At 36.3% G+C, this 15,410-nt stretch overlaps 2 protein-coding genes and 1 pseudogene across 9 annotated transcripts in view; 1 reads left to right on the top strand and 2 right to left on the bottom strand.

Moving 5' to 3' along the window:
- The window catches only part of LOC138916605 (olfactory receptor 5W2-like), a 184,394-nt gene that overhangs the window by 162,039 nt on the left and 6,945 nt on the right, over positions 1-15,410 (top strand). The window lies entirely within an intron of this gene.
- LOC138916592 (olfactory receptor 5D14-like) lies at positions 207-1,207 on the bottom strand (annotated as a pseudogene).
- Positions 9,974-10,921, bottom strand: LOC138916600 (olfactory receptor 5D13-like). The gene has a single exon (XM_070229533.1). It carries the CDS (start codon positions 10,919-10,921, stop codon positions 9,974-9,976), a length of 948 nt encoding a protein of 315 aa, XP_070085634.1.

Here is a 15,410-nt window from a genome sequence, read left to right as displayed (position 1 = left end):
CATAGAATTTGCAGAACCCAAGGAATGAAAGTATCAGAAGAGTATCATCCCCCCTTTTATCACATAGCATATCCATCTGTATCTCCCAAAAAATACACAATGCTTCAGTGACATACAACACAAATAACTTCAAGGGAATTCAGTTTACCGATTCAAAATATGGTGACATCAGTCACCAAAAATACCTCACGCGAATATGTGCTGTAGGTTTTAGAAGACTCTGTTTCCACTGCTTTTAAGATTAAAAACATCTTTTGAGATTGGTTCAGAAAACAGGACTTTTGTGTCAATTAATTTCTGGAAGGCATCCTTCGCATCTTTATTCCTCAAGCTATAGATCGGAGCGTTCAACATGAGGTTGACCATTGTGTAAAATACAGAGGCCACTTTGACAATTTGCCAAGAGTTTTTGGAGTTGGGCACAGGGTAGAAGGAAACGATGGTCCCGTAAAAGATGGTGACGGCGATAAGGTAGGAGGCACAGGTGGAGAAGGCTCACAACGCCCGCTAGCAGAACAGATGTTAAGTACAGTCTCAAAAATAAATACGTATCTAGCAAGGATGACGCATAGTATACTCACCTCATTGAAGGTGGCAAAACCAAAGAGCAGTAGGTGGGGAATTTGTATATTGGAGATTGAGACAGCAATGAGAGCAGTATATTCACAGAAAAAGTGGTTGATTATGTTATGTCCAGAAAAGTTTAACCGAAGAGCATAGCAAAGGAGTACCAAGGGGCCAGCCATACCCCAGAGGTATGACCCAGCCACCAGGAGGGCACAGAGCCTCTGTGACCTGGCCACTGTATAAAGCAGAGGATTACAGATGGCCACAAAGTGGTCACAGGCCATCACTGCCAAGATGAATGTTTCTGCCACTGCAGATATACAAGCCAAGAAGAATTGCATGATGCATCCTATGAAAGAAATGGTTCTGTCTTCCACAACCAACTTCTCTAACAGTTTGAGTGTAACTATAATGGAATAACAGAAATCAACAAAGGACAAGTGACTGAGAAAAAAATATATGGGGATGTTGAGTTTAGGACTGATCCTGATGATCATGATCATGCTGAGGTTCCCCACCAAAGTGACTGTGTAGGTGGTCAAGAATGCCAGGAATAGGGCACCTGAACATCTGGATATTCTGAGAAGCCCAAGAGGGTTAACGTGGCTCCAGTACTCTGATTTCCTTCAGCTAACAACATGATTGTTGTTGAAGAATATCTGAAATAATGATAATAAAAATATTAATGATGATAGTAAATTTTTATAACATTTACTATGTGGCAGGCATTGTGCTAAAAGATTCAAATATATTAATTTCAATCTTCAAATACCACTATGAATTGTAAAACAGGTAGCCCCGTATTTTACATAAGGAAACTGAGGCATATGTAAGTTAAGGAACTTGTTAGAGGTTACACAGCTTGTTAGTGATGAGTTGGGTTTTGAAGTCGATCTAAGTGCCAGAATTTGAATTAAGTTTATGATTAGACAGAAAAGTATTCTACATTGTTGTAGAAAAACATCTGTCTTTCACAGTTCCATCGTTCTGAGGACCTGTGTTTTTTTTGAAATAGCGCTAACATAACAATGAATATAATTTAAGCACTGAAATTTATAAAGGAAGGATCAGGAGTAGTAAAGCATTAGAAGTGATCATACTTCTAGAGTTATGATATTCAAATTGAGGATCATAGGAAAGGCAGCATTTATGAGTCACCAAAAGAATTTTCAAGTTTTGAAAAAATATATGGACATTGAAGGAAATATAGCCCTGTATATCTTCAGGCTTTCCATTGATTTACGCTGATGCTACAGTAATTGCCCTAAGGTTCTAAAAACACTGTAGTGACCTGGTGAAATGAGCAAGTTGCATTTATGACATGCTATTCCCTCTCTCCTGTGTTTTCTTTCCTACTAAAGTGTTATCTCACTTAGTGTCACTGATGCTCTCAATATACTCATCTAGATTCCTTGATTATTATCTTTTAACTTTCTATTATTACATTTTAATCTGTTAGCTTTACTAGGCATATTATAACACTAAATACTTAAAATATCTGATATGGAGAGCAACTTATAATGTGGTTTGCTCAATCCTTCTATATTTTCTACAGCCTTCCATATTCCCTAACATGTTTTCTATATTCTTGCTAGATAATGTGCTAAACGTCAATGGTTACATAGTCACCCTCCAAATTTCTGGTGATATAAACATTGGTTTTGATTAAAGCTACGTATGTGATTATCTTATTTTGAGTCATGAAATCTTTGTTATATTTATAGATGTTACTTTGAGAAAACAAAAGCATCTGTATTCTACAGTAGTTCATAACCACAGATGTATCTTTAATCATTTAATAATGTTTTAAAAGATAAGTTTATAATAATAACGTATCAATAACAAGCACCTTTCTGAAATGTTCAGGTTAATAAGATACTATAAGAACTACTCCCATAGATGAAGACACCATTTTAGTTTTGTCTGATCAAGTCAATGTACAAAGAAACTATTATCTCCTTCACAGCTAAATGCTATTTTTGACACACATGAAAATGTATTTCCTACATGTAGAAAAGAGAACGGGCAGGAAAGTGACAAAGAGCTAATGACAGACCAGCATAATGAAAGAAGCATGGCTTGGAACCATAGATTTAAATTCAATTCCAGGCTTTGTCATTTACTGTGTTATCTCTGGTGAATTAATTGTATTTTCTGAGTCTCAACATTTTTATCAGCAATAATGACATGATAATACATATTTCATTGGTGTGTAAGTTTTAAAATAGGAAACGATGTTAATATACTTAGCATAGAGTCTGACAATTGTAGAGTCTGGGAGATGTAGTTTTCTCCACCCTCACCCTTTTTAATTCTTAGTGCTATGAATAATTGGTATTATTTTTAAACCCTTATATTATTTTAAATATCTAAGAAATAGGGGCCGACCCCGTGGCCGAGTGGTTAAGTTCGCACGCTCCACTGCAGGCGGCCTAGTGTTTCGTCAGTTCGAATCCTGGGCGCGGACATGGCACTGCTCATCAAGCCACGCTGAGGCAGCATCCCACATGCCACAACTAGAAGGACCCACAACTAAGAATATACAACTATGTACTGGGGGGCTTTGGGGAGAAAAAGGAAAAATATTTAAAAAATCTGAAAAAAAAATCTAAGAAATAGAACAAAGGCCAAAGTGGGCAGTAATGAAGAAGTGGGTACAGTCTGGGACATTAAAGGGTGTCTCAGCTCTTTCCTGGATCTCCTCTTGGCCCTGTTTGTCTTAATTCACCCCTTACTGTCCTTCAATAAATTGTCTGTTTTTCCCTTGCTTTCTCATTATTATATGACTCTCTTGTCCTCCTTTTCTCATCTCAGATTGGTGCCTGTGGGATATTTAGCAAGCTGCAATCACACTCAGGTGGATTACGGTAGCTGAGGAACAGCCAACTTCCCTGCAGTGCTGCTAGCTTGCACAGTGAGAACATCAGCTTCTTCTCTTGATTTCTGTGGTTATTATGACAGTCATTGGTTCTGAAAACTTTGGCTTCTGCATATCAGCTAATTCTAAATGTCTCTGCTAAGTTTCACCTAAACCCTCACACTAGCTGTTCCCTAGTGCTCAAGCTTCTTCAATCATGCCCATATTCTCAGCTTATAATGAACAACACTTGCTCATTTATTCCTTGGCTTATTTGATTTTTCTCTTCTTTTATCAGGAGCATCCTCCTTTTCTAGTATACTGATGCAGCAGTTACAATATCTAAAGCTTTAAATGAAAATCACTATTGTGAAGAAACTTTCTCTTTTCACTCCAGCAATATTTTCCACTTTCTTGGTAGACCTACAGACATTACTCAGGAAATCAAAATTTCATGATCTATTATGTTCACCATTACTTTACACATATTATTTTATCTCCTTTCTACAAGATTTTGAGATGTTAAGGACATTCTCAGATTTAACACTGTTCCTTTAAAAACTTTCAATGTGACTGTGCTATGCTAGGCACGTGGTGAATATCCTCAAAGCAAAAATCAGGATGATACCACAGGGAAGGGGGAAGAGATCAAAACTCATTGATATGAGACTTTAGGAAGATGGACTCAGGAGACGTTATGGCATTTAGACTAACAGTCTTCCCTGCCTCAAAAGTTGCAGGACTTCAATGTCCCCCATGTAAGTGCAAGATAACACAAGACGGGTCGCCCAACCTGAAACCAACTCACCTGAAGATCCTGTTCCTAGTGTTAATAGTCACCGAGGAGGTTCCCACTCAGAATTCAAACGTTATTGAAAATATTAAGAAGTTTGTAAATATAGCAGGAGTCTACAATAAATTGTATTTAATGTGATGTGAATATATTTCTTAAAATCCAGAAAAACTCAGAAAAAGGCAGAGAGGTAGAGAGAGAGAGAGAGAGAGAGAGATTTGGAAGCTAAATCTGACTCCTAGGAGCAAACTGTTGGGTTTATGTATGCCTCCATGACCTCAGGGATTTAGATCCTGGAGAATCTTTGCTGAACTATTTCTTTTTATATCACAAACTTAGAAATTAGATTGAATGCACTCCTATCTTGGATTTTACAAGAAGGTAATTTCTTCTAAATTGCTGGAGACAATACTTCATCAAGGCCACCTCAAGAATTTCTTCTAAAATATTAATTGTAGGCAATATACAAATTGACTTAGAAAGCATGGTGATTACAGTAAACAGCAAAGGTAAAGATGAATCAGCTAAAATACAACCATTCAGAGAGAACCACTGTTAATATTTGCTGTTTCATTTGTCTGCCTTTTTCTTTGCATAATATATGTGTCCTGAAATGTATAAACAACATAACTTGGACTCTGTCTTTTTCATTTAACATAAAATGATCACTATTTTCCTTGGAAACATTGATTTGCTTCCTTGGAACTAATTTGCATTTATTCCAAATATGGGTAGTCAACTTTTCCAAGCTTATATTAACAGAATTAATCTATACCATCTTAAAAATGACAAATGTATTTTAGAAGCACATTTAACTCTCTAAAATCACTGGGTGTCAAACAACCTATTCGTCCCACCATGCCCAGATATCACTCAATTAGATCCACTTATGCATTCCCTGGTCCCAGACAACATGATTAACCCTTTCCAGACTCTAGCAGAAACCCTTAACACAACAGTGGCTAATTATCGCAAGGCACAAAATTACTTTTTGTAGATAACATGGCTTTGCTCCAGAAACTGATGGATCTGTATTACTACACTGTGAGTGGCATGAGTTTCACGCTGCATCTGCTTCCTATCACTGACCTCTGCACCCTGGACCAGCTCTGGAGCCAATTTCTGACCCAGAGTCACTCAAAGCTAGCAACCTTCTGTGTCACCTGCTATATGAGTTTTCTATGCTCCATAATAAATTACCACCTACCAAGTGCCTTAAACGAATGCACATTTTTATATCACAGTTTCTACAAGGCAGCAGTCCAGGCACCACTTAACTAGGTTTCTGGACTCTCCAGTGTGTCATCAGGTTGCAATTCAGGTGTCAGTCAGAGTTGTGCTTTGATAAGAAGCTCAACAGGGAAAAAACTTCAGGGAGGGCCCTGTCTTTCTTTTAGTGGCTTTCACTAGTTAAACCAAGCCCACCCAGGATAAACTGACATTTGATTAACTAAAAATGAACAGATTTTGGAATTTAATTACAAGTGCACAATTCTTCATCTTGCTATATAACATCACTTAACCAAGGGAGTGACATCCCATTACCTTTGACGTATTGTATTACTTAGAAGCAAGTCACAGGCCTCACCTGCACACAAAGGGAGGAGATTATACAACATTATATACACCAGGAAGTGGTAATCAATTACCTTCAGGGTTGTTTATCAAGCTCAGTATAAGAGTCAGAGCAGTATTTAGAGGAATGTGTTGCCTCTAAAATCTTCAAAGACGTCTTCTAAGAGCTGTGCTTTCTCACTTCTGGTAGGGGACAGAAGATGCAATAACTTGTCTTTTATTTGGGGGAGGGTACCCTGGAATGTTTCTGATTACTGTAAGACTAAACACATCATCCAAGTGGCAGTTCCCTGAATCTCATCTTTCCTTTGTTTCTTACTAAAGCCTTCAGCATGTTAGCCCCCTCTTGTTTATCTTGTTGGTTAGTATGATGCTATCAATGTAATGTACTGGTGTGCTGTTCTGTGGCTTGTTCCGGTGGTAGAGATTTCTTCAAACTATACCATGACAGACAGCTGTAGAGTTAACATGGCCCTAAGAAAAACTTTAAAGAAATACTTTTATCCATCCCATGGAAATGTGAATTGTTTATTTTTTTTTAATTAAAAGGCAAACTAAAATAATACACTTGCCAATTAAATGATAGAATACTATATTCCATAAGCCACATGCATCTCTTCAAGGGCTACTATTTGGTTGAGTTTTCCATAGTCTACAGTCATTCTCCAAGATCCATCTGGTTTCCTTCTGCATGAAGAAGTCTCCTTAAGATTTTTTTTTACTGTAAATGCACTGAAGATATTCCTTTCACTTTTTTTGTCTGAAAATACTTTGTTCCCTCTATATCTTTAAAGAATAATTCTTAGGCACAGGATCATAGTTCTACAGTTATTTCCTTCACTCGTTGTCTTCTGCCTTCCATTGTTCATTGAAGAGTCTGTCATGGTCTTCTGCTTCAGGTAGGTTAGGGAAGATCACTGCAGACCAACAATTCCATGAAATAACTTTGTTTAAAAAATTAACTGCAAAAATTATTTTTTACAGAGAAAAATAGAAGCAATTAGGACTAGATTATTAAAATTTCAGAGTGGAAAGAGGCCTTCCTTGGTGAGCTGGCAGTCACCAGCTGTTTCCTTCACGGTACACATTGTCTGATTCTGGGAACAGGCTGAGTTTCAGGTTTGGCACTTGCAGAGGGACATTACTGAGAAAACAAAGAATCCAGCAGTGCTTTGTGGACACACAAGAATTTATTGATAAATTGAAAACTAAAGAAACCAAAAAGACATGACCAGTTTTTCCACCAGGGCATTTGCTTTATTCTAGGAAGCATGGGGGGTTGGGAATCTGAACCAGAAAGGCAGAATCAAATGTCCTACAGAAATGTCATGGTGCTTAGGAAAAAAAATCTAAATAGAGAATCAAGACCTTCCGAAAAAGCTTGACCATCTCTCCCTCACGATATTCGTCTAGCTATTAAGCTGCATGGGGTAGCAGGAGAGTGCGTTAAACTCAAACTTCAGAGGGTAGAGCTCAATCATTAACAACCTTTCAGATCTGAGGGAGACACACATCTGTCAGGTCTCAATCAAAACCCCAGCCAAGTCAAGGACCACAGAAGACCATAGGATGGCTGAGTCATGAGAAAACGTTTTCCTCTAGCCTGCTGATTTTAATGGCTTCTTTACTAATCTCTTTAAGATCTATTTCCTCCTTTTTATCCCAGCAATCCTTCCAGTACATTTAAGACAAGTCACCATTCTAATTTCTCTCTTTTAAAAACCAAGAATAGCTGTTTTCTTTTCCTGACCAGACAATGACTCACATATACGGGGTCTGTTTTTCTCAGAATTAACAGCAATTTGAAATCCATTTTTTTATGGACAAACTGAATTCTCACCTTGAATCTCAAAGGGACAATTACATAAGAGGACAATTATACCTCATTACTACAATTCTCAAAGGCTTAGTAACATAAATATTATGAGAATGCCATCAGTCACAATGCAGGAGAATATCTGCATGCATTAACAAGTATATGTATATTGTACCATAATTTATTTGGCTATGTGTAAGTTTATATAAGCTTGTGTGTATATATAAATACTTCTCTATGTTAAGAGACAAGATCTTTCCATATCACTTCTGCCATTTCCTATTTATCCTTGATAGGTCTATGGAAACAGCTCTTCATGGATGAGAATCCACCTCTTCTAGGAAAACCACTTTTTGTTTTTTTTTTGTTTGTTGGTTTGTTTCAGTTTTTTTTGAGGAAGACTGGCCCTGAGCTAACATCCATGCCCATCTTCCTCCACTTTATATGTGGGACACCTCCCACGGTATGGCGTGCCAAGTGGTACCGTGTCCGCACCCAAGATCCAAACCAGCGAACCCCGGGCTGCCAAAGCAGAATGTGTGAACTTAACCACTGCTCCACCAGGCCAGCCCTTAGGAAAATCACTTTTTAAAGGAACAAAGTCCAAAAAGCTCATACAAGGACAAAAATACCCACATGCATCACTCTCCTTACACTTTTCTCTTTCCTATATTACTGCATATGCCAGAAGAACAATTTTCTCCTAAGTTAAAATATTGGATTTCATTTCTCATGGGTGAACATCTAGGAAAGGAATTGTTGAGTTGTATGGGAAATGTTTGTACAACTTCATAAAATATAGCTAAACTGTTTTCAAAGTCATTTTACCTTTTACTACCATCTGAAATGTATGAGCATTCCGCTTGCTCCACATTTTCACCAGTATTTGGTATTTCAGTCGTATTCATTTTAGCGATTTAGCTAGTATGCAATGGTGTCTTACTGTGGTTTTAAAAAGAACTTCATTGATGACTAATGATGTTTAGTATCTTTTTATGTGTTTATAGATGATTTGTATATCTCGTTTTGTCAAGTGCTAAAATATTTCACTGATTCTTTAAGGAGATTGTTTGTCTTCTTGTTTTGAGTATAAACAGTTTTTCATGTGTTCTACAGACAAATTTTCTGTCAAACACGTATACTGCAAATATTTACAAACAGTCTGTGGCTTACATTTTCATTTTCTTAATGGTGTCTTTCACCATTAGGAAACTTTTACCATGAGTTTTTAACATTAATGAAGTTTCTTTTATCATTTAAAAAATAATTTTCTTGAAGAAGATTAGCCCTGAGCTGGCATCTGTGCCAATCTTCCTCTATTTTTCTGTATGTGGGACAGCTCCACAGCGTGACTGGTAAGTGGAGTAGGTCCCTGACTGGGATCTGAACCAGCAAACCCAGGCTGCCTAAGCGGAGTACATGGAACTGTAACCACTCGGCCACAGGGGCAGGCCCTTATCAATTTTTGGATGGTCCATCCTTTCTGTGTTTCATCTAAAAAAATTCCTGCCACAAGCTCCAGAATATTGTTCTGTTTTGTACTAAAATTTTGTAGTTTGATTTTTATGTTTAGGACTATGATCCAGTTCCTCTAATTCAAGTTAATAGTTGTGTATGATGTGCGGTAAAAGTTAAGGCTCATTTATCCATATGGATATCCAATTATCTCAGCACTATTTGCTGAAAATTATCTCTCCATTGAACTATATTGGCATTGGATTATCATGGAAATTTAGATGACCACATATGCTTGAGCCCTTTTTGGGACTCTATTACTCTAATATCCTACTGCCTTTATTACTTTTTTTTTGGAATAAAGTATGAATTTAGGGAACATAGAGCAATATTTAATTTTACTTACTAGTCAGCAAGCTATAATTTTCATGAATAAAAGTGAGTTTCTGCCATTCCATACGATAAAAAACAAGCGATTGGTTACTGTACAAGATACAGTGAGCTTAAGCATTTATTAAAGCCATCTCTGAAGTATGAGCTTCCTGATTACAATTCAAAGGAACTATTCTAGATCTGCACATACTTGATGAACTGAGAATTAGTTGTACTTAGGAAACACACATCTATAATTACACTATATGATAAAGCATTGAAAAATATTTTATAATTATTACAAAATATAGTTCACAAATTTTATTTTCTAAAATTTTGGTTTGCACATGGTTTAGAGCTATTTCACTAATAATTAAGGAATGCAAAAATTCATACTCATAAAATGTGCTGCCACAGATATATTAACTAATAGCTTGTTGAATGAATAGTTGGAATTATCAATTGCACTATAAGAGTTGAACAATCTGTAGCATAGCAAATCAAATTTTTCAGAAATAAAATAATGAATCTAACAATATTATATTGAGTGACAAAGCAATTTTGTGACCACTAATTTTCTGAATGTGTCTTTCACATCTTTGTTCCTAAGGCTGTAGATCAAAGGATTCAGCATAGGAATCACCACTGTGTAAAACACAGAAGCCACTTTAACTACGAGCCAAGAAGTTTTAGGATTAGGGATACAGTAAAGGAAAAGAATGGTTCCATGGAAGATGGTGATGGCTGTCAGATGGGAGGCACAGGTGGAGAAAGTTTTCTGGCGCCCACTTGCAGAAGGCACCCTCATAACAGTGATAAAAATGAGTATATAGGACAGCAGAATAATCATCAGACTGCTCCCCTCATTAAATATGGCAATAATAAAACACAGCATCTGGCTGATATGGGGATCTGAGCAGGAGACAGAAACAATTACAGAGTAGTCACAGATAAAATTATTTATGATGCTAGACTCACAATAGGATAATGCAAGAAGAAAATATGTGAGTGTCAGGGTACACACTATACCCCATGAGTAAGACCCAGCCACCAGAAGCACACAAAGCTTCTGGGACATAATAGTGGTATAGAGTAAGGGGTTACAAACTGCCACAAAACGATCATAGGCCATCGCTGCTAACATGAACGTTTCTGTTACAGCAAATATGCAAGCAAAACAAAATTGTAGAATGCAACCAGAGAAAGGGATGGTTCTGTCTTCTGCAATCAAGTTCTCCAACAGTTTAGGTGTAACTATGGTAGAATAACAGAAATCTACAAAGGACAAGTGACTAAGAAAAAAATACATGATCGTGTGGAGTTTTGGATTGATCTTGATGATTATTATCATGCCTAAATTCCCCACGACAGTGACTGTGTAGGTAGACAAGAAAACCAGGAAGAGTGGAATCTGGAGTTCTGGATATTCTGAAAAGCCCAGGAGAATAAAAGTAGGTATGATACTTTGATTTCCTTTGGATAACATCACGATTCCTGTTGAGTAAAGAATCAAAAGTCATTCCTAAAAATACAGCTGAATACAGGAAGAAACAGAAGAAAGAGGCTTCCTATTTGTCTGTGAAGTTTGTACAGAACAGTGATTCTCAAAGTATAGTTCCCAACCAGCAGCAAGAACACCTGACAATTTGTTAGGGGTGCAAATTCTCTAGCCACATCACCAACTTCCTGAATCAAAAACTCTAGTATGGGGACCACAGTTTGTGATTTAACCACCCCTCGAGGTGATTTTGGATTTTGATGCATGCTAAATTACGAGAATCATTGTTATAGAAAATGTATAGTAATAATCCTATTGTTTAAAATTCAGCTCTTGTTAGTATTATTAATATAGAATTGAAATATAAATTTAGAGCGTGAAAGAAATTATTAAAAAACCCAAAACTTAGAGAGGCAGAACAGAAGCACAGAGCACCTTGTTATGGTTCTAAGAATCACACTAAGGATCAAGGAGATCACTTGGTATTGCAAGTGGTGCCACATAAATCTTAGTATTAATTATTTTTATGTGTTTGACATTTTCTAGACATAATACAGAACGAAATACCCATAGAATTTAGGAGTTGGAATAAATCTTAAAATGCATCCTGTTTGTGCCTTCCACATGATGCTTGAGAATTGAAGATAATTTCATCCATGAAATGATTATATGGCCTCCACCAAAACCTCCATTAATGGTACACTGCCTCCTGGGGTAATTTTGTGGCTCTTTTATTGACATTTTGCATAACATTTATTATTTTATTAAAGTTATTTAATTATATTTTCATTAACTATTTATTAATGTGCTTTTAGGTCATCTATTTTGATATATGTTTTAAAAATTATACGCATATATTTAAATATATAAACTGTATATATTTTTTTTGAGAAGTGTCTTATATTCACCAACAATAGTTCGATACAAAATATGTTCTACAATCCAATGAAAATAACACATTTTCTTAACCCCTCTGAGAGGTAAGCCCTCTCTTATGAGGAGGCAAACTTGGAGACGATAAGGAAGTGAGAGCAGTGAGACCATAAAATGAAGGGCCCCAAGATGTAGACATGAGGGTGCAGTGGAATTAGATGAATGATCTGTCCCATCCTCTTAGCTTTGTCTGGAGCAAGTGTCAGCCTCCAGACTTAGCTCCATGATCACCTACTTTTACATGTGCTACAAGCAACCCCGGATATAAAGCATCTATCATCAGCATCTTTTTTCCAGTAGCAAATGGGACTTGTCGGATACACTGTAAATATCCACTATTGTTCAGTCTATTTTAATAAGTAAGTCTCCTTCAACATTTGAATGTATTAGGAAAATCCTTGCATATTAAAGAGATTACTATTCCTGCTCTGGCTTATTGGCAAACTTCCTAGGTCAATAACAAAAAGATACTCAGGAAAAGACTTGGTCCTCGAACTCTAGCAATTTCAAATAATTTTGGTGAAAATCAATAGATTAGGATTAGGTTTGTACTCAAATTGAAACTAGGCCTATAACATTTCAAAAATCAACCTATATCCCATAAATTTTCTGTGACTTCACTATTGCTCACTGCTGCCAGTTTCTGTGATACAAAATTTAATTATCAGAAACACTTCATTGCCCTGTTAGTGACAATTAAAATGTCTCTGACCATGGGGCCAGCCCAGTGGCATAGTGGTTAAGTTTGTGCACTCTGCTTCAGCAGCCCAAGGTTTGTGGATTTGGATCCTGGGTGGAGACCTAAATGTCACTTATTAAGCAAGGCTGCGGCAGCATCTCACATACTAAATAGAGGAAGATTGGCACACATGTTAGGTCAGTGACAAACTTCCTCAAGCAAAAAGAAGAAGATTGGCAACAGATGTTAGCTCAGGGCCAATCTTCCTCACCAAAAAATAAGTATCTGAGCATAAGAAGAGTCATTTATAATTTTTGGAATAATCTACATGAGCTGTAGCTCCATATTTTCCACCTAAAGGGAAAGATACCAAAAGATAAATGAATTGACCTGAAACCAGAGATCTTGATATCTTTTGATCATTAATGAACCTCAGGCATTTTTCTTCTCAGTAATCAAACATTCTGTAAGATAGCAACAGGCTTGAAGTTCGTAACAAAAGTGGCAGTATATTTTAATGAGTATGCCAGTAAAATGGCATTGTACTTTCAAGACATAGGAAATCTCAGAGAATACACAGAAAAAGCTGAAATCATAGTACAAACTCTGCCACTTATGTATGTCTCTATGACAGTGGAGTTATAAACTATAGAAAATTATAACTGAAGTAATCCTCGGTGGGCCATGAATCATACAGTTAGTAGAAACACTGTCTCTTGTGTCATTATGGTAGATGCATTTTCTTCTAAATCATTAGGGATAATTACGTCTTCACATCTATTCCATTAATTGCTTGTAGATATTAAATTATTGAAATAATACAAATTGATTAAAGAAAATGTAAATGGTTTGAGTTTTAACTGAGAAAAAAAGGGACAATCCAGAATTAGCTGTTATTAACTCAACTACCTTTCAAATTCCACATTGAAGTTTAGAGTGGAGAAGCTTGGCCAATGCTACCTTAAGCAAAGGACGAATATGACCATCACCAATGATACAATGTGGATATCATTTACCTCCTGTGGTACGATGTGATGAGAAAGATCTGACCTGTGTGATATTCTTCCCACACAATCCATAATCTCAGTTTAATGTGAGAAAATCATCAGGTAAACCCATATTTGGAAGTATTCTACAGGCTTACTAGCCAGCACACCTTAGGACTGTCAAAGTCAAGAGAAGAGTGAAAAATTGTCAAATACTGGAGGAGGCTGGGGAGACAGGACAACTAAATACAATGTGGTAGCCTGGATAGGGTCCCAGGAAAGAATAAGGGCAGTGGAAAAAACTCATGGAATACAAATAAAGTTTGGATTTTAGTGATCATAATGTACTAATGTTTCTTTTTAAAATTTTACTTTATTGTGGCAAGAACACTAACATGAGTCCTAGCCTCTTAAGAGATTTTTAAGTGTACAATGCAGTATTGTTGACTACAGACAGAATTTTTTACAGCAGATCTCTAGAACTTATTCATCTTGCTTAACTGAAATTTTATGCCCATTGATTTGTAATTCTCCATTTCTCCCTCTGCGAGCCCCTGGCCACTATCATTTCACTCTTTGATTGTGTGTATTTGATTATTTTAGATACCTCATGTAAGTGGAGTCATGAAGTTTGTCTTTCTGTGACTGGCCTATTTCACTTAGGATAAGGTCGTTAAGGTTCATCAATGTGGTCACATGTTGTAGAATTTCCTTCTTTTTTAAAGCTAACCTTTATTCTATTGTATGTGTATACCACATTTTCTTTATCCATTTATATATCCATGGACACTCAGGTTGTTTCCACATCTTGACTATTGTGAATAGTTCTGCAAGGAACATTGGAATGCTAATACCTTTTTGAAATCTTGATTTCAATTCTTTTGCATAAATATTCTAAAGCAGGATTAGTGGATCATATACTGGTTCAATTTTTAATTTTGTGAAGAACCTCCGTGCTGTTTTCCATAGCAGCCGCACCATTTAGCATTCCCAGCGACAATGCACAAAGGTTCTGAATTTTCCATATCCTAGACAACACTGGTCTTTTGTTTTTGATAGCAGCCATCCTGACACTTGTGCGATGATATCTCGTTGTGATTTTGATTTGCAATCCCCTGAGGATTGGTGTGGCATCGCACAATTTTTTCATATACCTATTAGCCATTAGCACATCTTCTCCAAAGAAATATCTAAACGAAGTCCTTAGTCCACTTTTTAATTGGCTTATTAGGTTTTTTTTGCTACTGTGTTGCATAAGTTTCTTACATATGTATTGGATATTAAGCTTTTACCAGATACATAGTTTGCAAATGTTTTCTCCCATTCTATATGTTACCTTTTCAATACTGAGAAGATATTACAGTGAAAAATAAAAAATAATTGATAAGCCAACAACAAAGATAATAATGTTAATATTTTGGTTTTTATTTTGTCCATTTTTAAATTTTACATGTTTTTATCAATAAATAGATATATACGTATATTTATCTATCCTCCATCCATCTATGAAGTGGTAAAGAAAGAGCGGACTTTTTATTCAATATATTAAAATCTATATATCTTTGTTACCTCTCCCCTCCATCATAAACTCGATCAAAAAGAGTAATCATAATGAAGGAATAAATCAAATAACAGTCACTCTAATAAAGACAATGGTAAAATAAACACCAACTGATATTATTTTCCCATAATTTCGGAAATGTATAAAGTGGATGGAATATAGACTAATGTAGCAGAGAAGGCATAGCTACAGGTAAGAATGCTTTATAGTGTGGATCTAAAGAATAAAAATAATTTTTACAGCCCATGAGGGGCTCAGGCTTCAAAAGTATGTAGTAAATGAACAAAATAAATCCTGAAGTTTGTATGAAAACGTAAA

This window comes from Equus caballus, chromosome 12 (genome assembly GCF_041296265.1).
Source record: "Equus caballus isolate H_3958 breed thoroughbred chromosome 12, TB-T2T, whole genome shotgun sequence".
In the NCBI taxonomy this organism is placed as follows: domain Eukaryota; kingdom Metazoa; phylum Chordata; class Mammalia; order Perissodactyla; family Equidae; genus Equus; species Equus caballus.
This window is presented reverse-complemented; position numbering and strand designations above follow the sequence as displayed.